Below are 22,368 nucleotides of genomic sequence, written 5' to 3'. Positions count from 1 at the left end.
CTAATAGCTGCTTGAAATGCAGCCTCACGGTTGGCCATTTTGGCAGGGTGGATGTGGAGATATCGCGATTGTTTGAAGGGTGGAGGATTTCTGCGCGGTGTCTCATATCCCCGGGTGTCTCGGAACCCCATGCGCTAGCTTAGAACCAAACAGAAGCGGACTAAAAATAGAAAGGCATCACATTAATGGCTTACGTCCTGGTCTGCCGAGACGCTAGTGGATTGGGCATGGCGTCGTATTAAGATACATGACATAATGTATGCCCTGCCGCCGATCCCTTGCGCTTGAAACTACTCCTACCATTTGGAGCTTTGGGACTTTGCAACCTTGCGTGTTCAGCTCTGCAAACTTCACAAGGACAGACTTTATAAGTTTCTATTCCTTGCTATGCCTCCGAGATCGAATATCTCTTTGACATGCTGCCTAGACGGGACTTCGAACTTGAGACGCAAAAAGTCGCCATGAATGGAGCGGTCGACAGCACGCTCACAACATGGTCTCTCCGTAGAACGACTGGTGTAAAGTAGAAATTGCGGGCTATATGATGTATAGGCAGGCTTTGTAGACCCAGGAATCGACGAACAAATCTATGAATTGCACTACTAGAGGGTTTTGTTTCGGCACAATGGGTGTTTCGTGAGAGACGGACGTACGTTAGGATTGAAAGTTGAATTATCAGTTAGCTCTACTAGCTTCGATTAAACTACAAGTTTAATTCGTCTTCAGGCAAAGCCTCCCCATCCATGATACCAAAAACGTAGGCATCGCCAAGGAATTCGTAGATTGCACTAGACCCCTGATTCCGGCGCTTACGTTGATGCAGACCAAGAATATAAGGCAACCTCCCTCCAGCTATCAACCCTATCACGTAACCCTCGGTCGTGTCATCAGGAGCCAATGCGAGATATCCATTGCTCGTACTCAGAAGACGTCGACCAAGAACCGCCGTGCAGCCGCAGCCCCGCTCATGCTGAGCAGGACTTGCCCGCATGGCCCACAATTGTTTCTCGAATTAGGGTATTGTTGGTTTTGAACGCTAATGACACACTCACATTGGCGGATTATGTGATCGTGGTCGCGGTTCCATGCCTAGGTGTACCTCATATCACCTACATTAGTCGGCACCTGCACCTGCGCACGTCTCAACGCTCGACATCTTGGCACCCCGACGAAGTACAAGTCTGTCACGGACAGGAAGCTCCTTATTTTCCATTCACAGCCACTCAATTGATTCATGTGCCCCATCTGCCATAGTCTAGGTGTCCAGACATCATCTAAGAAGAGATGTTCTAGCGGAAGGAGGTGATAATTGATCCACGCATCTATCTAGTATGTGCTCGGAATGACTGACAACCGGCCACCATCCAGCGTGAAGACGGTCCCATTGGTAAAAGCACCCGCTCGACTGGCTAGATAGAGTATGGCGCCAGCCATCTCCTCGTCCGTTCCAAAGCGCCGCGAAGGGGTGAACCTTGGATCACTTGGCGACTCTTCTTCAGGCTTTCTTGTGTTGATCAGAACGGAAGCCAGCTCTGACGGAAAGACTAGTAGCAGGCTGTTAGCTAGCTATCCTTTACAGAGTGTAGAAGTGCGCGAGCATGGGAACTTACGGCCCGGCGCGAGGGCGTTCACGCGGATACCGTAGCGAGACAGCTGGGAACTGGAGTGTTTCGCGATCTGCATGATGGCCACCTTACTGGCAGCATACGGAACTGATGAGGACGAGTGCCTGCTGAACGCCGATATGCTGCTCGTGAAGATGACCTGGCTCTGGATCAAAGGTACCTTGCTACCCTCTGCGGGTTTTCCAAACCCACCCGAAAGTGCCTGTTTATTGCCAGCATCAAGAAGCTCAATAAAGGCCGTCATAGTGAAAAATGCAGCAGTGACATTAAGGTTCAACGTATTCGTCATGTCTTCCGGTTTGAAGTTCGTGAAGAGTTTCTCACGGAGTTCTTTAATTGAGTCGTCTGGGTTGTATCGGACTGGGGGCCCAATATCGCCAGAGTTGGCGATGATAAGGTTGACATAGCCAACCTCGCTAGTGATTCTGTCAACGGCGCCTTGAAGATCTTGTTTTGAGGTCACATCGCCTTGAATTGGTATGATGCTCTCGTGCTCCTTGGCAGCCTCTTCAAGTTTCTCAAGACGTCGTCCGATGATGTAGACCTTCTTTGCACCGTTGAACGCTAGTGCACGCGTCATCATCAAACCAATACCTGTCTCCAAATCAGCAATGAGGATGGGTGGGTTCTGAGACCACAACACTGACCACTGCCACCTCCGGTGATGACGGCGACAATGCCATCAACCCTAAAGAGGGTGCTAGAGTCGAAAGCCGAGGTAGAAGCCATTGTTGCAGGTGTGGATGAGTATTGTGATCACGAATTGCTTTTGCTGCGAGGCCTTGCGCACTTCAATACCCAATTTATGGTCGACTGGACGTTTGGCACTTCAACACGGCAACCGAATGTCCTGGAAAACGAGTCGGTGATAGAAGCCGAACATGATGACTCTTTGGACCGTTGGGGTCGGTCGTTTGCGGCGGCCGCCAATGCACCTTTTCCGACGTGCAGCGCTAGCACTAGAGCGGACGTGTGCTGCGGATATAAACACCGAAGCGAAACGGCTTCTGTTCTGTACAACGCGACAACGCAATGGAAATTCGACGAAGAAGCACATATGCTTCGTACGATTCAAAGGATTGCCATCTTCGTCATATCCTATCACAAAGTGCTCGTGCTGAGTATCTATGACAAATAGTATCAAAGAGCATTACGTTTAGCAGTCAGTACATCAAACATACAACGGAAAGACGAAAATTCCAAGATTTTACGGCGAAAGTCAACCTAGAGGCTTTCGATATAGACTATTCCTCCATATTGAGGTAAGTATATCCTGAAGTGACTCGCGGACCTCTGCCCATGCTTAACATTAATATGGAAATGACCTTAGAGCTAGCAGGATCGTCGGCAACGCAACACAGGGTATAGCCTGACGCTCGACGATAAGTCAAAGTTTTGTGTTATAGTTTCGCCGGGGATAAAGCTACAAGCGTGCTCGCTGAGCTCCGCCCATCTCACCTAACTGATTACGCTGCGCACCTAGAGCAGCAGCCCTCCCTGCTCTTCTGCCGAACACAGCACCTGAGGTCAGCCCACTACCTCCAGGATAGTTGCCGTAGAAGAGGCCACCTAGCATCTCGCCGACACAGTAGAGACCTTCTACCTCATGACCAGCGCTCGAAATAACAGCGGTTGTATCCGGATTTACAGCGAGACCGCCAAAAGTGAAGGTAATACCGCAACATACTTTTACCGCCATAAAGGGACCTTGGTCTATGGGTAACGCCCAATTTGACTTCGCCAGTGGCAGGCGTCTTGCTGAAGACTGTGTGGAGAGCCCGTCCTTGACTGAGGGGTCCCACTTCTGGTTCCCTTTTTCTTTCCTGTTTGCGTATACCGCATTGTTGTAGTCTTGGATCGTTTGGACGAATGTGTATGGGTCTGCAAGGTTATGGTCCGTGGCTAGCTTCTGCGCGAGCTCTTTCAGAGTAGAACCCCATACTTTTCGCACGACCTCATCACGATATTCCTCGCTTCGTAACCACGGGATCGCGTGCTGGTCCCACACCTGAAATGCGATTCCATCCGGTTGCTCGCGTATTGCGCGTCCGAACTTGGCATATGTATAATTGCGCATGTCGATACCTTCGTCGACAAAGCGATGTCCTTCAGTGTTTATCATAATTCCTAAGGGATATCCGGACTTGGTGAACTCGTTTGAGATGACCCGATCGCCACTGTCGGTTGGCGAATTAGCGTCCCAGCATGTTGAGTGGCACCCGGACCAATTGCCTGCTTGCTTCGCGTTTACGTCGCGAATCGCGAACTCCAACGCATCACCAGTATTGAATGGGGTACCTCGCACGTGCGCAAGATCCCAACCGGGACCGAGAAACTGGGATCGCATACGCGGGTTCGCTTCGAACCCGCCAGCTGCGAGAATGACTGAGCTAACGCGGAGCAAAGTTTCAACACCCTCGTAGGTCACAACAACACCAGTCACTGCCCCATAATTGTTTGTAACAAGTCGTTTCGCTGGAGTGGAGTAGTAAACCCTCACCCCAAGTTTCCGAGCTGCGGCTTGGTGGTCTTGGATCAATCCTTTCCCTCCATCTTCTGTTTTCAACGACATGCCACCCCAGAACTTATATCGACCGTCGACCTTGTATGCCTGCCTGTTGAACGAAAGTTGGAACCGGACTCCATGCTTCGCAAGCCACTTGACAGTTGCATTCGACTCGTCAATCAGCGCCTGGCTCAAGGCCGGGTCTGTACGTCCCGAAGTCATGCGGTCCATATCTTTCCGAAAGTCTTGCGGCGTGTAGGGTTCCATATCGATGATTTTGGCCGTCTCGGAATCGACATTGTTCACGATGGGGATCAAGTCCCGGGCTCCGGTGTATGCTGTACGGAAGGCGCCCGCGGTGAAGTACGAATTTCCTCCTGCCCAGTCTTTAGGGCATTTGTCGATTACAACCACGCGTTTTGCGCCAGACTCTGCGGCGGAAATTGCTGCGGAGAAGCCTGCGTTGCCGCCTCCAACGACCAACACATCGATGATGTCAGAGGAGTTCAAGGACGGCATGGTGAACGTTAAAGTGAACCGAAAGGTGATGAGTTCGGAGATTTGACTCGCTCAAAAATTGTTTTATTTCAAGACCAGCTCGATCTCTGCTTGGCCTATAACGTTTCGTTCTGTCTTCAGCGGAGCGACAAGACGCGGGGCGGGAGTCTTCTGTGGGGAGCTAAAACGGGCTAGTCCAATCTGGCACCACAGCGGCTCATCGTTGACAACCCGAAAGGTCTCTATTCGCGTTTTGACATTCCTAAACTTTTTAAATACCATCATGAGCTGCTGCATGTATCGAACGGGTGTCTGCACTGATACTTAGGTCCTTTGAATTGTGTCGAATGGGTGAGAGTTGACGCAGCAACAACAGACGCTTGGGAGAACGTATCTCGACACAATGCATGCTTCGTACCAAGTGCGATGATTCGTGGAAGGTAGTCGACCAGCTCTTTCTCCGTCCACGTGAGTACAACTCCCCCTTCTCCGCTACCAATCGAACATGTGGAGAGCTAGCGCCGGAAAATTAATGCCACGGCATTATAGACTTGCGGGGGTGGGTCGTAAGACTAACCGCAAAAGAATCACCGGACACAAGTATCGCTCCACATACCCCAGACTGCATCTTGTTCTGTACTTACCTCCCGTGCAGAACAGCACGCGTGCACTGCGTTCAAAAGCCACACCAACCCACTGTGATAGATTAAAAGCGCCAGTGTTACGCGTCCACTCTCTGACTGGAGGAATCACTCTTCACCTCCGGAAATTCTTGTCCTTCACGACACTCTAACTGTTGTATGAAGATGTCGACATATAAAAGCTTGTGCTGGAGCCAAGAGTGCTTGTCCTGCAGACCAAGACTTCAGTCGCAGCAATCACCAGCGTTTCTTTATCATGGTATTCGTGTTTCCTGCCCTCCTGGCTTCCTTGGCCGTCCTAGGCAATGCTTCGCCTGTAGCCCAGCCAGCCATAACTCCGGCTCCAAAGGCCCCTGTTGCCAAGCGTGCTACCAGCTGTACCTTTTCGGGGTCTAATGGTGCTGCATCCGCAAGTGCGAGTCAGACAGCGTGCTCGACCATCGTGCTGTCCAATGTCGCCGTTCCGTCTGGCGTGACCCTGGATTTGTCGAAGCTTCCTGATGATACTTCGGTCAGTAAGCTTCCTACATGCTACCATCCTCTTTGGTTCCTCCTAATTGTCGGGACTTGATCAAGCCAGAAGCAGAGACGCAGTTCACTGACACCTACGATCGCAGGTCATCTTCCAAGGCACCACCACCTGGGGCTACAAAGAATGGGCCGGACCCCTCCTCCAAATCCAAGGTACCGGGATCAAAATCTCCGGTGCCTCAGGCGCGCTCCTCAACCCCGACGGTGCCCGTTGGTGGGACGGCGGAGGCGGCAGCAGTGGAAAGACCAAGCCGAAGTTCTTTGCCGCTCACAATCTAATCAGCTCGTCCATCACCAACTTGCACATTCAGAACACGCCGGTCCAGGCTGTCAGTATCAACGGTGCGAATGGTCTGACTATCACGGGCATGACAATCGACAGTTCTGCCGGAGACAGCCAGGGCAAGAACACCGACGGGTTCGATATCGGAAGCAGCACAAACGTTGTTATTGACGGGGCGAACGTGTACAACCAGGATGATTGTGTGGCTATCAACTCCGGAACTGTGAGTCGCATCACGACTGTGTTGGTTGTCAAGGTCAGCCGCCAGATACTGACATCCATCGATAGGATATCACATTCCAGAACGGCGTCTGCTCTGGTGGACACGGGCTGTCGATTGGCTCTGTAGGTGGACGTGACAACAATGTTGTGGACACGGTGACGTTCTACAACAGCGAGGTTAAGAACTCGGTCAATGGTATGCAACTTCGCAATTCTCTTGCAATGTTCTAACGAGTGTCAGGCATCCGCATCAAAGGTATAGAGAACGACACAGGCACCATCAAAGGCGTGACATACAACAAGATCACCCTCGCCTCAATCTCAAAGTACGTTTCAGATTCTGCAGCCTTTTTGTTGTCGCAAACCCGCTCATACCTCGCAGATACGGCATTCTCATCGAGCAGAACTATGATGGCGGCGATCTCGACGGCGGCACCGCTTCATCCGGGATTCCCATTACCGGCTTAACCATCGAGAACATCTCAGGTAGCGGCGCTGTGTCGAGCTCAGGATACGATGTGGTTGTGACCTGCGGCAGTGGAGCTTGCACTGGGTGGACGTGGAGCAATGTTGTGGTTACTGGTGGCAAGAAGTATGCCAAGTGTACGAATGTGCCGAGTGGAGTTGCATGCTCCTGAGAGCCTGAGACAATTCGTGTTGCAGAGTGAAAGGCTTAGACTGCACTCAGGTGGTGGACTTGGGAGAGGGCTTGTCCCTTTGAGGAGTGTCAATCGACTTGATATGATATCTACTTTGATAGTTGTGACCCCAAATGGCATACCTCTTTGGGCTCAACCAAAGCCTGATTACCATGTCACAGGTTTCATCATCCCGGCCCCTTCCACTGTGGATGCACCAAGGAATCTAGAGCCAGTCCCACCGCAAACTTGTCCGCTCATCCTCATGTCACCTTTATGTGATTGACCGAAACGTTCGGAGCCTTGTGATCTTGCAAGTCCCATAAAGCTAAACCCGCGGATCTGGAATAAGCCTCTGTGGTCCGCCCATAGGGTCACCGATCGGATCCAAAGGATTGATCTCAAGGATCGTCAGAGGCCTAGGCGCAGGCTGCCGTATGTGAAACGCCAGACACGCAGACCCGTGCATTGTATCTCCTTGGAAGATCACCACGCCATCGACCCACATGTTACCCAACTTTTGCTTGTGCTGCACGAGAAAGTAGCCGAGTGTCTTCCCAACCGGACTGCCCAGTATAGCTCGACCAGCATCCACGGTGATAGGAACCCAAAGTCCAGGCCATGGACGCAGCGGCTGATCGATTCCTTGGTTCAATTGCATGAGCGCCCCTTTGATGATTTGCCGGGCCTCTTCGTTGAGGATGCTTGCCACGAAGTACCACTGAAGGTTATTGACTGCGTTGTCGTTTATGTAGCTCGCTTCTTCCTCCCAGACAGTGAATTGCAGGTCCGACAACGTGCGTATCTCAGGAAGATCGTTAAATGGGACTGGTGGGTTGCGTTCCCTGGCAGCAGATATCGCGCTCTTGATGTTCGTGTTGATGATGACACCGTCGGCGACACTGTAACCCCATTGTGAAGACATTCCTGTGTACCTGTTGCGCGGCCCGTTCTGGGGTGGCGGTCTCCAAACGGGATTTGAAGGCTTGGCATATGTTTGTTGATCGATAGGGATTGGGGGAACCTGCCTCAGTTGATCTGGGTTCCAATGGAAGATCTCGCACATCACAATCAGCCCTCCGTCTTGTCTGTCTCTATCCGATTTTCCGAGACTGGCGAGCGCCCTTGCTATACCATAGTTGCTGGGTGGAAGGCCAAGCCCTCCAAGGTTGCGCTGTTGAGGAAGGAGGCGGTATTGGATCCTGTAGCCCCACGCCGCTGTCTCTTGTAGTTCCCATGTCTTTATCATACGGGGGTCAATTTGTCCATTGTCTTTGAACATGTCCATCCAGAGGTTGTGGCCTTTGCAGAGCGCGTTGTTCCAGACTTGGTCAGACGGAATCTGTGGCGGTGGATCGTTCCTGCCAGCCGACGCATCAAATGTTTGCCCCGGAGATCCATCTAATGGCGAGACTTACCACCTACGCGTCACGTTGATACCGTCAAGATCATCACCGCCAGTTTGATTGTATCGAAGTTGATCCTGTAACGCGAGTGCGATGGCCAAGAAGGCCAATACCGCCCACAAGGCGAGCTTCATCGTGAGGTCCTTCTCGAGGGGCCAGAACTGGAATAGTGAAGGTGTTTGTGTAAAGACAGCTTACCTGTGTAAGCTTCATGTAAACAAGAAGACGCGCCTTCCCACGCTGTCGAGACTGGAAGGTACGCTAAGCTGGTGAAGGTACATCTCAAAACAGTTGCGGCACAATGTTGTTCACGTCCAGGGCTTCTCTCGGCACGAGTACACAATGGAATGTGGCACCATTGCAAGGACGACAAACTCCGAAGCAAAGTCAATATAACGAGAGAGTCGACGGAGAGTGTCTGCCCGGCCCAGTGAAGCAAAATGATATATGGTGGGACTCTATCGGTTGACGAGTGTGGTTCGCACGATCAGACCCGTAGTATGCACCCGCTCCGCGTGCTGGTCCCCCAGCGTAGCAGGTGTGAGGAGATCTCGCTATCAGGTCGAAGCAGCACCATGGCTGCCTCAGACAACAAGAGCGCCGTCAGAGAGTACATGCTTCCTAAGAACTCCACCTCGCAAACGGAACCACCTGATCGCACTTTCTTGCTCTTGATCCTCTCTGCGCCTGTCTCTTGAGGGCGTTTCCTGAATAAGACCAGGCACCACAGGTCCGCAATGGGGTCGTAGTAACCAGAGTGCACAAAACAAGCGAAATCGAAAACTGTCCGCATAATGTTACACGATCATCTTCGAAATTCGGTAAATACAGCCCGAAGCACGTGAATGAGAAAGGCTCAACGATGCCGGGGAGCGCGCCTGCCTGTTGTCACAGTACCTTCTTCGTTTTCATTACGCACGACTTCTATAGGTTGTTGTTGGTAAGCACTCACAATGTTTACTGTTATTTCAATCGCCACGATACCCACACGTTAATTGGCTCACATTCTCGACTCTGCTCCAGTCTTCACGTCCACTACAACTTACTCGCCTTCCCCTTCTCGCCGAGCGTGACCACCAGTTTTCCAAACTGCGTCGCATTCTTCATATCCTCGAACAGATCATCCAACTGCCCAATATCCATACCATGCACACTCCTGCTAACAATCGGCCTGATCTTCTTCTCGCGCACAAACTGCACCATTTCTGCGAACTCCTTCCGCGAACCCATAGTAGAGCCGCGGACCTCGATATTGCTGAGCACGGCCGTCATGAGGAAGTTCATCTTCGGGGATACGGTCATGCCGTAGATGGAGATGACACCTCCAGCCTAAACACAGCGTCAGTACTATCCTCTCACCAGCGGGATCAAGTTGGACCATACCTTCAACAACTTGGTCCCCTTCGCCACAATATCCCCACCTGCGCCGTCCACAATCGCATCAAAGTACGGCCTATCCTTGGGTAGGCTCGCCCTAAGCTTCTTTTCCCACCCTTCCTCTTTGTAGTTGACACCTCCCTTCGCGCCCAGTTTGATAGCCTTGTCAATCTTCTTCTGATCCCCGCTGCTAACATAAACATTGCACCCCTGCGCCACTCCGAACAGCAACACCATTAGCGCAACGCCGCCGCCAATCCCAGTCACAAAGATGTTCCTGCCCGGAAGCGCATTGCCTGACTTGACGAAAAACGCGCGCCATGCCGTCAACCCCGTCAGCGGCAGCGCGGCGGCCTCCTCGTCGCTCAAATGTTCCGGACACGCCTCTAGCTCCCCCGAATCCAGCGTCGCAACGTCAGCGAGCGTTCCCGCGGGATTGGACTTTGTCCCGCCCATGATGGCGTAGCCCTTGGGGTGCTCGGGGCCGTCGGGGCTGTCTTTCCAGCCTGTCCCGGGATTCAGGAGGACGCGCTTTCCGTTCCATTTCTGTGCTGCGGCGGAGGAGCCGGTTCGCGTAACGACGCCGACGCCGTCGGCGAGGAGGGGCACGCCGAAGGCAGTTCCGGGGTAGAGGTGTTGGCGGATGAAGAGGTCGCGGTGGTTAAGGGCGGCGGCGGTGAGGGAGATGACAGCCTGTTGAGGAGGTTAGTAAGGTTCTTCGACAGCTGGGCTGAGGAAGACGAACTTCGTTTTCTGAGGGTCTTGGTTCGGGGATAGTGATCTTCTCGAGGGGGTAGTAGACTTGGCCTGGTTTGCCAGGGACTTGTTTGATGGCGATTGCGGAAGGCATTGTGTAGGTGAGGTAAGCTGGAGCTCTGCTTTGAGATGAAGGTTGTTCGTCTATGCTTAGGTGGTCATCAATCGATAGATATGGAGGTATAAGCGTTCTATGATTAAGTTTACTGTTGCATTGTAGCCCTCGAGATTCATGATGTTCGCACACGCGGAAAGCGATCTCAAACCGAAGTAAGCCGAGGCACAGAGCTCCACCTCCACCTCCACCTTTGCTGCGGGGCAACACTTCGGTCATTGCAACGGCCGTTGGACTAAGTCCGATTGGATAGATGCCAAACACGATCCTATCTCAATCCTACTCTGGCAACTGTCAAATCGTGAGGGACGATTTACGTTGAATGATGCTTTACTGATTTCATACGATGCGCGCGTATTAAAAGAGGTCATTATTGGGTATATGCTTCTAGCGAAGGTCTCGCGCCTAAAACAATTCAAAACCAAGAGAAAAGCCAAACGCAAGAGTAACATCAAACGATATAATGCCGCACCATACATAAGTTCCCCACCCCGATGCTAGTAATCGAACCGTTCCGGCAGAACGAGCGGAGCCACCAAACTCCATGTATAGATTCCGTAGCAAACCCAAGCACTGATAATCTTCGCCCAACTGGCCCAGTACGTCCTGCCGACGGGCACAAAGTCGTTCTGCATGTCCTTCTCATCAAAGTTAGTGGTCAGAAGTGTGGCAACCCAAGTCGTGCTGAGGAAGAAAATGACGTGGAAGAGCGTGTAGTTGTATTGTGTCGCATTGCGTTCATCGTCCCGTGGGGCCTTTGATGGTCCCTCATCCTCATCGTCACTGTCTGACTCGTCGAGCGCGGATGCGGGGAGGGATCCAGACTCGACAGCGGCACGGAGAGCGGCAGCGCGCATCTCACGGCGGGATTCGGGCTGCTGGGTCACGAGACCGTGTTCGTAATCTTCGGTTCCTACTTGGGTGTATCCGTTTCCGTAGGAGTTGCCTTGGGCGCCAAGAGCCAGGCCGTAAGTAGCCGCACGTGTCGTGGTGTAGGCAACGGTGACGAAGGTCACAATGGCGCCGATGATAATGGTTGCTTTACGGGTGCCCCGAGCGCGGATGAGCGGGTTGCATTGGTGGTCGTCGGGCTCCATGCCGACTGCAGACATGGTGAGATATGTGCAGTAGATGGCGACAATCGCGGACTGAGCAAGGCCGGCACGCGGATTGACGTTCTGAACAGCTGGGTGGATCGATACGATGGATGACAGAAGTAGCAAGATCAGGTTGATCTAGGACAGTCAGCACACGCAACTTCAGAACATAGTGTTTATACTCACGGTAATGGCGGCCTGGTTCATGCCGCATCCGCTCCTGGCAAAGAAGATATACATGACCACAGTCATAGCGAATGAAGACATATACATGAACAGCGCCGATCCTACGAGCATTCCAGTCCACACTCTAGACTCGGTGACCTCGATCTTCTCCTGGCAGTACTCTGCCCAGTTGTGCGCCAGGTCGACGAGCAGGATCAAGCCGATGAGGAGGAAGAGGCAGGCGCCAATCATGGCGAAGTAGTTGCCCCAGACGATGAAGAAGGAGTTCGGAATGAAGAAGGTCAAGACCACCATGGCCAGCCAGGCGATGATCTTGGGACCCCAGAAGCCGTTCTGGATGGGCGCGCGGCCGTCCTTGGAGCTCCGCACGCCGATGAGCATCACGGCCATTATGACGTGGAAGAAACCGAGCGCAAAGTTGATGCGCTGGACCGCAACGTATCCATAGCATTGCTCGCCGTGGCACTTGATGTCGACGTAGTCCAGGGTGAGGTGCGAGAGCTTCTTCATGGCCCAGTCGGTGAGCATGATCCACGAGACAATCGAGTTGAAGAGGAGTATGAGGGCGTATGCGATTCGAGTAGCAATGCTATTTCCACACTTTCCACCGCAGGAGCCAAAGACGGCGCTACAGGTGGCTGCTCCGCAGCATGAGGCGGCAACACCCCAGAGCTGGGCACGTTAGCGGTGCAACGACGACGGAGAGCGCGCGGTACTCACCGTGCCGACGCTCGGCAGGGCCAACATCGGGATCGACAGCAATGCGCCCATGGTTGCGATGCCGTGGTGTCGTGTGTCGTGTTGAGGGTGAGGCGTCAAGGTCGCGCGCTGTGACGCAGGCACATGCACTGTTCTTGCGACGTAGCTTGGCACGCCTGGCGCCTGCTTATCTCCGATCGGATGCACCCCCGAACTTCAACGTCGCGCTATTTGTTTCTCGCATTGCACCGTGAACACTATAGATCCTGCTTTCTCGTTTTGTACATTCACTTGCTCTTTTCCTATCTTTTCTTCTGTCCATAGAACCCCACCATCATCGTCGGGCCCTCATCTGTCTCCAAACTTGACATCCTGCGCGATTATTCCCCACTCCAGCTCCGCGCCCTATGATATCACGATAACCAAAGCCTACGTCTGCTCACACTGAGCACAATGGCCGTATCCGAGAAGCCGACACACCAAAAGACACGGATAGTATCCGTTGTCGCAGCGACCGCCATCGCTCTAGCCTGTGGAACGAATGTATGTTTGCGCATAGCGGATTGCAGCTCGTATCCAGAGCTGACATGTACCAGTATGCCTATTCCGCATGGGCACCGCAGTTTGCCGAGAAGCTCCAGCTCTCCACCACACAGAGCAACATCATCGTACGACCCTCGTCCGAAACTACCGAAACTCCAGCTCACCACATTGCCAGGGAACCGCCGGGAACATGGGCATGTATGCTGCGGGCATACCAGTAGGCATGATTACAGACAGGAAGAGCCCTCGTCTTGCTGCCCTCATTGGGGTGTTCGCCCTATTCGCGGGATACTATCCCATTCGCATCGGTATGTTGGCTGCTAGCGGGGAGACGTCCGAAGCTGACAGCTGAAGCCTATGATGACGGAGCTGGCTCCATGAGCGTAGCTATCCTCTCTTTCTGCTCATTTCTCAGTGGCGTGGGGAGTTGCTCTGCGTTTCAAGCCGCCATGAAGGTGGCCACTCTCAACTGGCCAACCCACAGAGGCACGGCTACAGCATTCCCTCTAGCCGCGTTTGGCTTGAGCGCCTTCTTCTATACCTTCATTGCCGGCATAGCGTTTCCGGGAAACACTTCCAGTCTACTTGCGTTGCTCTCCTTTGGGACGTCAATGGTCGTGTTGGCTGCGCTGCCCTTCCTCCACGTTGTCGACCACAAGACTGGTACAGGCTATGCTGTTCTGCCCTCCAACGAGCGCACCCGACGCAATTCCAACGTCCTGCATCAAACCAGTTCTAACAGAAGCAAACACAGCAGCCGATACAGCAGCTCTTCAATACCCCAGCTGGAGCCCAGTAAGCAATGCCTTTCTTTCCACTTCCAAGCGCCCCTTGTCTTTGCCAACCGTTTCAACCAGACAATGACGAACGGGATGACGATTCAGATGAAACCTCCTCCCTCTTGTCTGGACCTGGCGATATACTTCCAGAGGACGATGCAGCTAGTAGGCATAGTAGGAAATCGAATCACTCACATTGTTTAGATGTTACTGGATTGGCCTTGCTATACAAGTTCGAGTTCTGGCAGATCTGGGTCATTATGGGGCTGCTAACTGGGGTCGGATTGATGACCATCAAGTGAGTGAACCGATGGTGGCTATGTATAAACCACTAACGATAGCAGCAATGTTGGGCATGACGCGCAAGCACTATGGAACCACTGGGATCCCACCGCCAGCAAGGACTTCGTTGCTCACCGCCAACTCTGGCACGTCTCCATCATCTCGCTGGGCTCCTTCTCGGGGCGTTTATTATCCGGCATTGGTTCCGATGTCATCGTGAAGCGACTGAGCGGGTCTCGCTTTTGGTGCGTCGTCGTAGCGGCTGCCGTATTTCTGGTTGCCCAGATCTGCGCGACGCGTATCGAGAATCCCAACCACTTGTGGGCGGTGTCAGGACTTTGTGGGCTGGCATACGGCATTCTCTTTGGCGTGCTTCCGGCCGTGGTAGTAGATGCGTTCGGTCCTGACAATTTCGCCGTCAACTGGGGCGTCATGACGCTCGCACCCGTTGTGAGCGGAAACATCTTCAACCTGTTCTACGGTGCGGTGTACGACTCGCACTCTGAAGTTCAGGCTGGTGGCGAGTTCAACTGCGACGAGGGCATCGTATGCTACAAGGCGGCGTACTACGTCACTTTGGTCTCGAGTGCGTTGGGCATTGTGGCGTGCTTGTGGGCGATACAGACTGAGTCGGTAAAGCGCAAGGCCGAAGAGCTCGAGGACCATCGAGCGTGATTTTTTTTCAGCTGTACATACCATTTGGGTCAGGTCATAGAAAGGCAAGATGTGTATTTAGCGTTTACATGTGATATCAACGTATAGACTCCAATGCAGATTTGGTTACCCGGAGGAAATCCAATTCTCCATAAATGGTTGATGAGGCTAGTACAGGCACAGCGCGGGCCGGTGACCGAAAGCCCCGCCTCGACCCATGTTGGACGGCTGCGCTCGGACTTTAGGTGGGTGGCGGTAACACTTACGACGACACTGCCTCGAGCGCGCCTGCTCACTCCTTGTTGAAGCCGCCAGGCTGTTCTGTATACACTACCTAGAAGTCCTCTATACTACTACTAGTCCAGCAGCGTGCACCACCACGCCATTCGCCGTCCAAGTAACCAGCAGAGGAGCTGCCACGATGCCTGCGCCACTAGCCAAAGGTAAGCCCACCCAAAGCTCATGCATCTCGCTGCTGTGCCGCGACACCACCCTGTACCTCACACAACGCTCCTGCTTGCTTTCCCACGTCTCTTCTATTTCATTGCCAGTGCCAACCTGCTTGCAGGACCCGGCTCCAGCGCTCGTCCAGCTTCTCCTGTATATCACGCTCGTCACGCGCCACAGAGGCCTAACCACCCGTTCTCCACAGGCCTTATCATCGCCGCCTCGGTCCTTGTCGCGGCCGGAATCGCCATCTACGAGTCTCCCCAGGTCCGACAATGGGTCGACCAGAGCCGCCGAAAGATCGCTATAGCGCTGCACTCGCTCGGCGATGAGATGCAGCCCCGTCGCCCGTCCGAATCGTCTGACGACTTCAACGAACGCAAGCGCCGACAGAGGGAAGAAATCATCAGGAGGAACCGCAACGAACTGATCAGGCGCGCACGGGAGGAGGGTATCGCGGTAGACCTGGACGAGCTTGCACGCATCGGAGAGGAAACGGTCGAGTTGACGGAGCGTCGACAGCGCAGGAGGACAAACGCGAGCCAGAAAAGCTTCGATGACCTTGTCGGCAGCGACGGCATGCTTAAAAAGGACACCTCAACCACTCAAATCGCTACCGGCAACGATGCCTCGGGCAGTACACTGCGACACCGTGGGGCGGCTGGTTTCGCGGCTGGCTCTGTCGCTGCCGCCGCTGTGGCGAACCCCTTTTCCGACGACCATGTCCTCTTCGACCGCGACGAGGAAGAAGCCCACTCGCCAAAACCCTTCATCTACACCGAACCCGATACCCGCGAAAGCTCCGCCACCGTGGAAGCTGAGCCCGTTGCCTCGCCTATCACAGCACAGCTCATCGATCTCACCCCCGAGTCCGTCTACCAAAACCCTGAGGACCCTCAGACCGCGTCAATCCCTGCCTCGGAAGCCGGTGACCAGGCCGCCCAATCGTTCTACTCCTTCACCTCCGAAGCTCACGAAACTCACTCGGACGACGAAGCAGAAGTCATTTCCACTGGCACCCTCACGCCGCGCTCGGACCGCTCCGGCTTCCTCACAGGAGCATCCGTAGTCGGCAGCCAGGCCGACGACATTGGAATCTTGAGCATGCAGAACGACTCTGACCACGATGCACGCTCTGACACCTTCTCCGAGTCTGGCTTCACGGAGGCAGGGTTTTCGGAAGCCGGTTTCAGCGAGGTGGGAGAGAATAGGGGCATCATGACGCCGTCAAGCTGGACAGATGTGGGCAGCGACGATGAGAGCGAATGGGGCGGCCCTGCGCACGGCGGGCACGTGAGCCAGGTGCAGCAGTGATTCTCTCAACGACAAACTAGGGGTTGGGGGTAAATGGCGTTTTCGGAATGGGAAGGATACCTTTGGTTTGAATTTGAATCTGCCTGACCAACATTTGGGATGGCATGGGTGGGTAGAGAAACATGCGGGGCGCATTGCGTCTTGCTTGTTGGGAACCTCCCTGTATGTCTCCTGGCTAGCCTCACCGTACGGTCTGATAGACATATCGGTCCTATTGATTGCGTATCGGCTACAGCGAGTTCACTGTTGTTCGCATTCCTTTAGCCGCGTGCGTCTTGCGCATGTCGGAAGGACTCAGTCTAAAGTGCAATTGCTGATCGCGAGCTCAAACGCTCAGGCTGAATAGTACCTTCAACAAGCCGCTCACAAGTGCCATGAGTAAAGCACTTGATGAAAGATGCAGTCTACATCACCCGTAGCCTCTAAATTACATTCTTAAAATCCGCGGCCGCACTCAACACAACGCTCGGTGCAATTCCGGCATTGGACACGGCCATGCCACGGCCCCGTCCCTCCAGCTGCAGAAGCCGCACAAACGTGCCGTGGAATCGTTAGTCTTGGAGTTTATGATATTAGCGGGTCCACGGCGATCTCAGATGGCGGGGCCACAGCCACGACCAGCGTTTTGGGCGTTGAATCCTACGATATCGCCGAATCCAACCGCAACAGGCGGTTTCTCGCATCAAAGGAGCGGCGACCAAGAGTGCCTCCGAGTCGTACAACCAGACCATGGCATCGTACAGCGCGCGATCACGGGGCGTGGGCAAGCCTCTCGGAAACTCCGAAGCAGTCTGGCTGCGCAGCGCTGCAACTGGCTGGCGACCGACGAGGCGCGCGTCCAGCCCCTGCGGGGTAGCCTCTCTGGTCGCAACCCCGGAATCGCACAACGGCAACGCTGCGTGGGTGTCTCGCGTGGAGCACAAGCCGCGCGTGCCTCCCGCGGTGCAGCTGCCAATGCGCGCCGCCAAATCTGGGGTTAGTGGGCGCATCCCCAGGTTTTGGTTGGCTGCCAAGGCCGCCGTAGGAACCCATTGTTGGTAAGGGCGTGCTTGGCTGTGGGCTGGGGCCAGTGGGTTATCCGTGGGCGTGGGTCATATAAAGGGAAGGGCGCTGCTGATCGGTGCGAGGGCAGCGCGTTGCTTCTTCACGAATCAACAAGCACATCATGACTTCTGCGGCTCTGGACGAGAAGACAGGTGCGAGCCATCTCGATGATCTCAAGGGTGGAGATGCGAAGCAGATTGCGGAGCGGGGCCAGGTCGCGACTGACATGTGAGTCTGCTTTCTCTGAGTTGGAGACACTCGCTGACAGGTGTTTGCTAGCTACGGCCACTCCCTCGTTCAGTTTGATCCTAAGGCTGAGTCGCGTCTGAGATGGAAGATCGATCTTTACATCGTGCCTACCGTAGCTTTGTTGTACCTCTTCTGCTTCATTGACAGGGCCAATATTGTGAGTGATGGACTGCGTACGAAGTAGATGTGTTTCTTTGGTTGATGGAAGACTTCTTTCTCGCCTGGCTGGGACATCTACGGGGTACCACTCACCCACCTTGCTCACACTGACCTTGTTAGGGAAATGCCAAAATTGCCGGCCTCGAGAAGGACCTCGGAATGACTGGCTACGATTACAACATGGTGCTCTCTGTTTTCTACATCAGCTACATCATCTTCGAAATCCCGAGTAACATGGCCTGCAAGTGGCTGGGCCCTGGATGGTTCATCCCGACCATTTCCCTGGGCTTCGGCATCTGCTCGCTCGGCACTGCGTTCGTGCACTCGAAGGCAGCGATCTGCGGCGTGCGCTTCCTGCTCGGCGTGTTCGAAGCCGGCATGTTGCCCGGCATCGCATACTACATGTCGCGCTGGTATCGCCGAAGTGAGCTCGCCTTCCGACTGAGTCTGTACATCGTCATGGCGCCTCTGGCCGGCGCTTTCGGAGGGCTGCTCGCGAGCGCCATCTTGAAGCTCGACAGCTTCGGGAGTCTCCACAAGTGGCGCATGATCTTTGCGATTGAGGGCATCATCACGTGCGGGCTTTCGCTGATTGCGTTTTTCACGCTCACGGACCGCCCGGAGACGGCAAGGTGGTTGACGCAGGAGGAGAAGGATCTTGCGCATGCGCGGGTCAAGTCGGAGCGTGTGGGGACGACCGAGGTGCTGGATCGCATCGACAAGACGAAGACGCTGCGCGGCATCTTGAGTCCCGTCACGCTGACCACATCGTTCATCTTCCTCCTCAGTAAGCCCCCCACATCCCAATTCCACATATCGCCCACCTGCTAACCACGCACAACAGACAACATCACCGTCCAAGGTCTCGCCTTCTTCGCCCCCACTATCGTCCAAACGATTTATCCAAAGGATACCGTCATCTCCCAGCAACTGCACACCGTCCCGCCCTACGTCGTTGGCGGCTTCTTCACCCTGCTCTTCCCCTTCCTCTCGTGGCGCTTCGACCGCCGCCTCGTCTTCTTCATCTTCTCCGCGCCCCTCATTATGATCGGCTACATCATGTTCCTAGCCTCAACCGACGCGCAGACGCGCTACGGCGCGACCTTCCTCATCGCGAGCGGCGCCTTCGCCTTCGGAGCACTCTGCAACGCGCAGGTCTCCGCGAACGTCGTGTCCGATACTGCGCGGGCTAGTGCTATCGGCACGAACGTCATGCTGGGCAACGTTGGGGGCCTGATTAGCACGTGGAGCTTTTTGCCGTTCGACAAGCCGAACTATCATATTGGGAATGGGCTGAACCTCGCGACGAGTAGTTGTATCTTGCTGCTGAGCATCAGCTTGCTGTTCTGGATGAAGTGGGATAACAAGAAGAGGCAGGAGAAGAGTGTGGGTGTGGATGAGGAATTGGCTGGCTTGACGCAGCAGCAGCAGCAAGACCTTGACTGGAAGCATCCCAGTTTCCGGTGGAGGCCGTGAGGGGAGCATATGCTTATGCCGTGTGGAAGTGGTAATCTTAGAATGGGTGGGAGTTGTGGCTGGTTTTGTTCATCCGGGTGTGCGTTTTGTATACACAGATGACAGCACGGGTGCAGCATCAACGCTCTCCACTGAGAGGTCGTTGTACATATATCATCAATGCCGTTTATATGATCTACTGCCTGGCCACATGCCATATAGTGATGTGATCCATCATCTGCTGTCAATATGAGCTGAGCTGGGATATTATTTGCCTACGTCAGTCCACGCCGTGTCCTCTCCTTGTAAGAAACCGCGCATGCAGAAAATTCCACCTGGTCAAACATTTCCTTGCCCCCTCTCCCTCTCCCTCTCCCCGCCTCCTACATCGCATAGCCACACAATGGCCCCTCCCTCCGTACCTGAATCCTGCACACAATCTGCGCATCCCGCCCCTCCCGCGGCTCGGTCCTCACGAGCCCCAGTTCCTCGTAGAACGGCGAGTCCAGCTCCCAATCTACCTCGCTAGCGCCGTACATTCTCAACCCCCTCATTTACCTTTCTGCATCCAACTGCTATATCCACGTCTGCATCTCCGTCGGTATGTGCATCATGGCGTTCCCCCTCATGCACGCGCTGGGTTGTCTCCCCAGGCCTTTTTGCGCGGAAGCGAAGAAGTGGATGATGCGGTGCCGGAAGCCGAGTTTACAGTAGCGGGTGAGCTTTGCGTCCTCGGGTCTTGCGGCTTTCTTAGCGTTTTGAACTACTAGAAGAGCGGCACGTCCGTTGTTCTTAAGTGAAGTGACTTCGAGCTCGTCTGAGTCGTCGAAGAGGCCGATGGTTCCGGCGTGCAGTTGGCCGCGCCGGCCGCGGGGCATGGGTGGGGAGGTGTGCGTAGCTGGAGACTGGGTGGCTGGGCATGGGTGAGCAAGCTCCGTAGCATCATGGCTGACTAGAGCGTGTGGAAGACATGTTGACAAAGTGCGTTGGTGTGACACCAGCACTACAAATGAAGGGCGAAGGGGAAGAATCGCGGCGTGTGAAGGCTCGCCCATGAGGCGTCGCCTTGACTTCGCTCTCCACATAATGACGTGACACATTTCCCCTGGGGTACACTTCCAAGTTAGATGTTCTCCACCCCAGTTCTACCTCATACCAAATAGCAATTCCAACAATTTACTCCCTTCTCTCTCCATTCTTAAGACCCACGCCAACTACTCACATATCCACAACCCATGGCCGCCTACTAACACACTCCTCCCCACGCACCGCATCCACCCTCCACCGCAAAGCCCTCACCATCTCCTCTGCCCTCACCGCCGCAGAGTCCCGTCTCTCTGTCCTTCACGCTCAAATACACACCGTCTTATCCTCCTACGAAGCACACTATGCCTTTCTACGCCGCATAGCCCACGGTGCGGTGGGCTCAAATGCCGATATCGCGCTCCAGAGGAATACAGCACAGCTTGAGCGTGTAGCGTGGGAGCTGCAAGAGGCGTTAGAGGCGGTAGATGTGGCGGTGCAAGTTGCGAGGGTGAAGGCTCAGGCACAGGGGCTTGGTTCGGGAGAGTGCAAGACTGACGACATTGATCGGTGGGAGGGCTGATGGCAGTGATAAAGTGAGAGCCAGGGCGGCTAGGAGATGGGAAGGTGCTGAGCGGGAAAGCGGCGAATAATTTTCGATGTGGATCAGGTTGTCCTGGGCGTCTGCGTTGGAGGAAGCTCCGTCGTTGAAGGCGTGAGCGTAGTTGGGAAACTACGCCACCATAGACATGTCGATTGCGGGTGCCTCCTGCTTCAATAGCGCAATCGTCTCGCTCCAGATCTTCTTCTGCACGGTGGCGCCTTCAGGCGAGAGAACGAAGGGTGATGGTCTATGCTTGGCGTTAGTCCTCTTCTACACCTTCGAATCGGTAAAGCTCACGCTGTCAACCGCTGTTCACTAACGTACGCCCCGTGACTTCCTCCCTGCCGTACCAGCGCATCCGTCAAGCAACTTCCCCCTTGCTCCGGCGTCCATGCAAAAAGCCACAAGAACACGTTGATAAAGCTCGCGCTATGCCTATGCAGCCCACTATAGCAGAACCCCGGGTTCACCGTATTAACCACGACTTCCTCCGGCGAGATTTTGGAAGCTAGTTCGCGCGTCCAAAGCACGTTGAGGAGCTTGGAGGTATAGTAGCGCTGCTGCTGCGTGCCGAATGTCTTGGGGTCGTCCATGTGCATGAGGATGTTAGATGCGGTGCGCTCTTTGAAGGGGATCCAGAAGTGGCCTTCTGAGGAGACTATCGTAAGTCTCGTAGATGTGTTGAACTTCTTACTCGTCTTATTCAACGCGGGAAGGACGGCGAGAGAAACAGCGGACGTTCCGAGGTGGTTGATCTGCACGTTGGTCTCATGGCCCAGCGCCGACTTCTCGTACGACATCATCTTCACGCCGGCGTTTAGAAGCGCGTAATCGAGTCTTTCGAGCTTCTCTGTTCGCTTGCCGAACCCCGCTATACTTTCGTAGGAGTCGTGGTCGAGAGGCCAGACTTCGATTTCACAGGTTGGTGAAGTTTCCAATGAGAGAAGCTCTTTCTTCGCTGTCTCACCTTTGGAGGGGTCTCTGACGGCGATTATGAGACGTGATAATCTGCGCGACACGAGCTCGCGGGCTGCTTCAAGACCCAAGCCGCTATTGGCGCCTGTGATTAGGGCTGTTTTGCCTGAAAGAGAGAGTGCCGGTGGCAGAGGTTTCGGTTTGACCGTCCACTGGCGATAGACGAAGCCCAGAAAGCCCCCCATGATGATGTTAGCTGAACGTTGGAGGAAAGAGGTTTTTGTTGATGGGGAGAAGACGTGACAGGTTCCTAGAGCTGG

The 22,368-nt window shown here is 54.3% G+C and overlaps 11 protein-coding genes across 11 annotated transcripts; 4 read left to right on the top strand and 7 right to left on the bottom strand.

The window, feature by feature from the left end:
- Positions 1–1,111: 1,111 nt before the first annotated feature.
- CC84DRAFT_1263053 (short-chain dehydrogenase) lies at positions 1,112–2,515 on the bottom strand. Its single transcript, XM_018185204.1, has 3 exons — positions 2,273–2,515; positions 1,611–2,219; positions 1,112–1,544 (listed from the first exon to the last, which is right to left on the bottom strand). Exons 1-3 carry the CDS (start codon positions 2,352–2,354, stop codon positions 1,327–1,329), a joined length of 909 nt encoding a protein of 302 aa, XP_018031355.1. The 5' UTR covers positions 2,355–2,515; the 3' UTR covers positions 1,112–1,326.
- Positions 2,516–3,025: 510 nt separating this feature from the next.
- CC84DRAFT_1190194 (fumarate reductase flavo protein subunit precursor) lies at positions 3,026–4,650 on the bottom strand (the record flags this gene model as incomplete). The annotated part of the gene is made up of 2 exons (XM_018181103.1): positions 3,026–3,048; positions 3,105–4,650. The coding sequence occupies 2 exons, from the start codon at positions 4,648–4,650 to the stop codon at positions 3,026–3,028; spliced, it is 1,569 nt and encodes a 522-aa protein (XP_018031354.1).
- An 876-nt stretch (positions 4,651–5,526) lies between these two features.
- CC84DRAFT_1101328 (polygalacturonase) lies at positions 5,527–6,944 on the top strand (the record flags this gene model as incomplete). Its single annotated transcript, XM_018174909.1, has 5 exons — positions 5,527–5,781; positions 5,888–6,307; positions 6,373–6,502; positions 6,548–6,632; positions 6,689–6,944. The coding sequence occupies 5 exons, from the start codon at positions 5,527–5,529 to the stop codon at positions 6,942–6,944; spliced, it is 1,146 nt and encodes a 381-aa protein (XP_018031353.1).
- A 151-nt stretch (positions 6,945–7,095) lies between these two features.
- Positions 7,096–8,484, bottom strand: CC84DRAFT_1229644 (uncharacterized protein; the record flags this gene model as incomplete). Its single annotated transcript, XM_018183667.1, has 2 exons — positions 7,096–8,305; positions 8,363–8,484. The coding sequence occupies 2 exons, from the start codon at positions 8,482–8,484 to the stop codon at positions 7,273–7,275; spliced, it is 1,155 nt and encodes a 384-aa protein (XP_018031352.1). The 3' UTR covers positions 7,096–7,272.
- Positions 8,485–9,264: 780 nt separating this feature from the next.
- CC84DRAFT_1154390 (NAD(P)-binding protein) lies at positions 9,265–10,728 on the bottom strand. The gene is made up of 3 exons (XM_018176885.1): positions 10,473–10,728; positions 9,734–10,420; positions 9,265–9,679 (listed from the first exon to the last, which is right to left on the bottom strand). Exons 1-3 carry the CDS (start codon positions 10,575–10,577, stop codon positions 9,386–9,388), a joined length of 1,086 nt encoding a protein of 361 aa, XP_018031351.1. The 5' UTR covers positions 10,578–10,728; the 3' UTR covers positions 9,265–9,385.
- Positions 10,729–11,083: 355 nt separating this feature from the next.
- CC84DRAFT_1154387 (TMS membrane protein/tumor differentially expressed protein) lies at positions 11,084–12,702 on the bottom strand. The gene is made up of 3 exons (XM_018176884.1): positions 12,602–12,702; positions 11,882–12,553; positions 11,084–11,833 (listed from the first exon to the last, which is right to left on the bottom strand). Exons 1-3 carry the CDS (start codon positions 12,650–12,652, stop codon positions 11,096–11,098), a joined length of 1,461 nt encoding a protein of 486 aa, XP_018031350.1. The 5' UTR covers positions 12,653–12,702; the 3' UTR covers positions 11,084–11,095.
- An 87-nt stretch (positions 12,703–12,789) lies between these two features.
- Positions 12,790–14,974, top strand: CC84DRAFT_1154385 (MFS general substrate transporter). Its single transcript, XM_018176883.1, has 6 exons — positions 12,790–13,123; positions 13,177–13,248; positions 13,299–13,431; positions 13,478–13,918; positions 13,981–14,200; positions 14,247–14,974. Exons 1-6 carry the CDS (start codon positions 13,034–13,036, stop codon positions 14,857–14,859), a joined length of 1,569 nt encoding a protein of 522 aa, XP_018031349.1. The 5' UTR covers positions 12,790–13,033; the 3' UTR covers positions 14,860–14,974.
- A 168-nt stretch (positions 14,975–15,142) lies between these two features.
- CC84DRAFT_1168183 (uncharacterized protein) lies at positions 15,143–16,831 on the top strand. The gene is made up of 2 exons (XM_018179335.1): positions 15,143–15,281; positions 15,407–16,831. Exons 1-2 carry the CDS (start codon positions 15,260–15,262, stop codon positions 16,597–16,599), a joined length of 1,215 nt encoding a protein of 404 aa, XP_018031348.1. The 5' UTR covers positions 15,143–15,259; the 3' UTR covers positions 16,600–16,831.
- Positions 16,832–17,672: 841 nt separating this feature from the next.
- On the top strand, positions 17,673–19,692 carry CC84DRAFT_274192 (MFS general substrate transporter). The gene is made up of 4 exons (XM_018185704.1): positions 17,673–17,871; positions 17,923–18,049; positions 18,172–18,838; positions 18,896–19,692. The coding sequence occupies exons 1-4, from the start codon at positions 17,765–17,767 to the stop codon at positions 19,525–19,527; spliced, it is 1,533 nt and encodes a 510-aa protein (XP_018031347.1). The 5' UTR covers positions 17,673–17,764; the 3' UTR covers positions 19,528–19,692.
- A 389-nt stretch (positions 19,693–20,081) lies between these two features.
- Positions 20,082–20,509, bottom strand: CC84DRAFT_1263047 (uncharacterized protein; the record flags this gene model as incomplete). Its single annotated transcript, XM_018185203.1, has 1 exon — positions 20,082–20,509. Exon 1 carries the CDS (start codon positions 20,382–20,384, stop codon positions 20,082–20,084), a length of 303 nt encoding a protein of 100 aa, XP_018031346.1. The 5' UTR covers positions 20,385–20,509.
- A 678-nt stretch (positions 20,510–21,187) lies between these two features.
- CC84DRAFT_274175 (short-chain dehydrogenase/reductase SDR) lies at positions 21,188–22,354 on the bottom strand. The gene is made up of 3 exons (XM_018185703.1): positions 22,101–22,354; positions 21,431–22,040; positions 21,188–21,380 (listed from the first exon to the last, which is right to left on the bottom strand). Exons 1-3 carry the CDS (start codon positions 22,291–22,293, stop codon positions 21,263–21,265), a joined length of 921 nt encoding a protein of 306 aa, XP_018031345.1. The 5' UTR covers positions 22,294–22,354; the 3' UTR covers positions 21,188–21,262.
- Between the last annotated feature and the right edge of the window lie 14 nt (positions 22,355–22,368).

This window comes from Paraphaeosphaeria sporulosa (genome assembly GCF_001642045.1).
Source record: "Paraphaeosphaeria sporulosa strain AP3s5-JAC2a unplaced genomic scaffold CC84scaffold_11, whole genome shotgun sequence".
Taxonomy (NCBI): Eukaryota; Fungi; Ascomycota; class Dothideomycetes; order Pleosporales; family Didymosphaeriaceae; genus Paraphaeosphaeria; species Paraphaeosphaeria sporulosa.
This window is presented reverse-complemented; position numbering and strand designations above follow the sequence as displayed.

Bases quoted from the DNA above. Each gene is read 5' to 3' on its own strand.
- CC84DRAFT_1154390 (XM_018176885.1), bottom strand. From the start codon at position 10,577: ATGCCTTCCGCAATCGCCATCAAACAAGTCCCTGGCAAACCAGGCCAA. The intron at 10,421-10,472 runs GTTCGTCTTCCT...CCTCCTCAACAG, and splicing joins CAAGACCCTCAGAAAACGAA to GCTGTCATCTCCCTCACCGC. The intron at 9,680-9,733 runs GTATGGTCCAAC...CGCTGTGTTTAG, and splicing joins AGGGGACCAAGTTGTTGAAG to GCTGGAGGTGTCATCTCCAT.
- CC84DRAFT_274175 (XM_018185703.1), bottom strand. From the start codon at position 22,293: ATGGGGGGCTTTCTGGGCTTCGTCTATCGCCAGTGGACGGTCAAACCG. The intron at 22,041-22,100 runs GTGAGACAGCGA...GTGAAATCGAAG, and splicing joins CGTCAGAGACCCCTCCAAAG to TCTGGCCTCTCGACCACGAC. The intron at 21,381-21,430 runs GTGAGCTTTACC...CGCCAAGCATAG, and splicing joins AGTGAACAGCGGTTGACAGC to ACCATCACCCTTCGTTCTCT.
- CC84DRAFT_1168183 (XM_018179335.1), top strand. From the start codon at position 15,260: ATGCCTGCGCCACTAGCCAAAG. The intron at 15,282-15,406 runs GTAAGCCCACCC...ACCTGCTTGCAG, and splicing joins GCCTGCGCCACTAGCCAAAG to GACCCGGCTCCAGCGCTCGT.
- CC84DRAFT_1263053 (XM_018185204.1), bottom strand. From the start codon at position 2,354: ATGGCTTCTACCTCGGCTTTCGACTCTAGCACCCTCTTTAGGGTTGAT. The intron at 2,220-2,272 runs GTCAGTGTTGTG...ATTTGGAGACAG, and splicing joins CATCACCGGAGGTGGCAGTG to GTATTGGTTTGATGATGACG. The intron at 1,545-1,610 runs GTAAGTTCCCAT...GCCTGCTACTAG, and splicing joins GAACGCCCTCGCGCCGGGCC to TCTTTCCGTCAGAGCTGGCT.
- CC84DRAFT_274192 (XM_018185704.1), top strand. From the start codon at position 17,765: ATGACTTCTGCGGCTCTGGACGAGAAGACAGGTGCGAGCCATCTCGAT. The intron at 17,872-17,922 runs GTGAGTCTGCTT...GGTGTTTGCTAG, and splicing joins GGCCAGGTCGCGACTGACAT to CTACGGCCACTCCCTCGTTC. The intron at 18,839-18,895 runs GTAAGCCCCCCA...CACGCACAACAG, and splicing joins ATCGTTCATCTTCCTCCTCA to ACAACATCACCGTCCAAGGT.
- CC84DRAFT_1154387 (XM_018176884.1), bottom strand. From the start codon at position 12,652: ATGGGCGCATTGCTGTCGATCCCGATGTTGGCCCTGCCGAGCGTCGGC. The intron at 12,554-12,601 runs GTGAGTACCGCG...TAACGTGCCCAG, and splicing joins CCCTGCCGAGCGTCGGCACG to CTCTGGGGTGTTGCCGCCTC. The intron at 11,834-11,881 runs GTGAGTATAAAC...TGACTGTCCTAG, and splicing joins TGAACCAGGCCGCCATTACC to ATCAACCTGATCTTGCTACT.
- CC84DRAFT_1154385 (XM_018176883.1), top strand. From the start codon at position 13,034: ATGGCCGTATCCGAGAAGCCGACACACCAAAAGACACGGATAGTATCC. The intron at 13,432-13,477 runs GTATGTTGGCTG...TGACAGCTGAAG, and splicing joins ATACTATCCCATTCGCATCG to CCTATGATGACGGAGCTGGC. The intron at 14,201-14,246 runs GTGAGTGAACCG...TAACGATAGCAG, and splicing joins GTCGGATTGATGACCATCAA to CAATGTTGGGCATGACGCGC.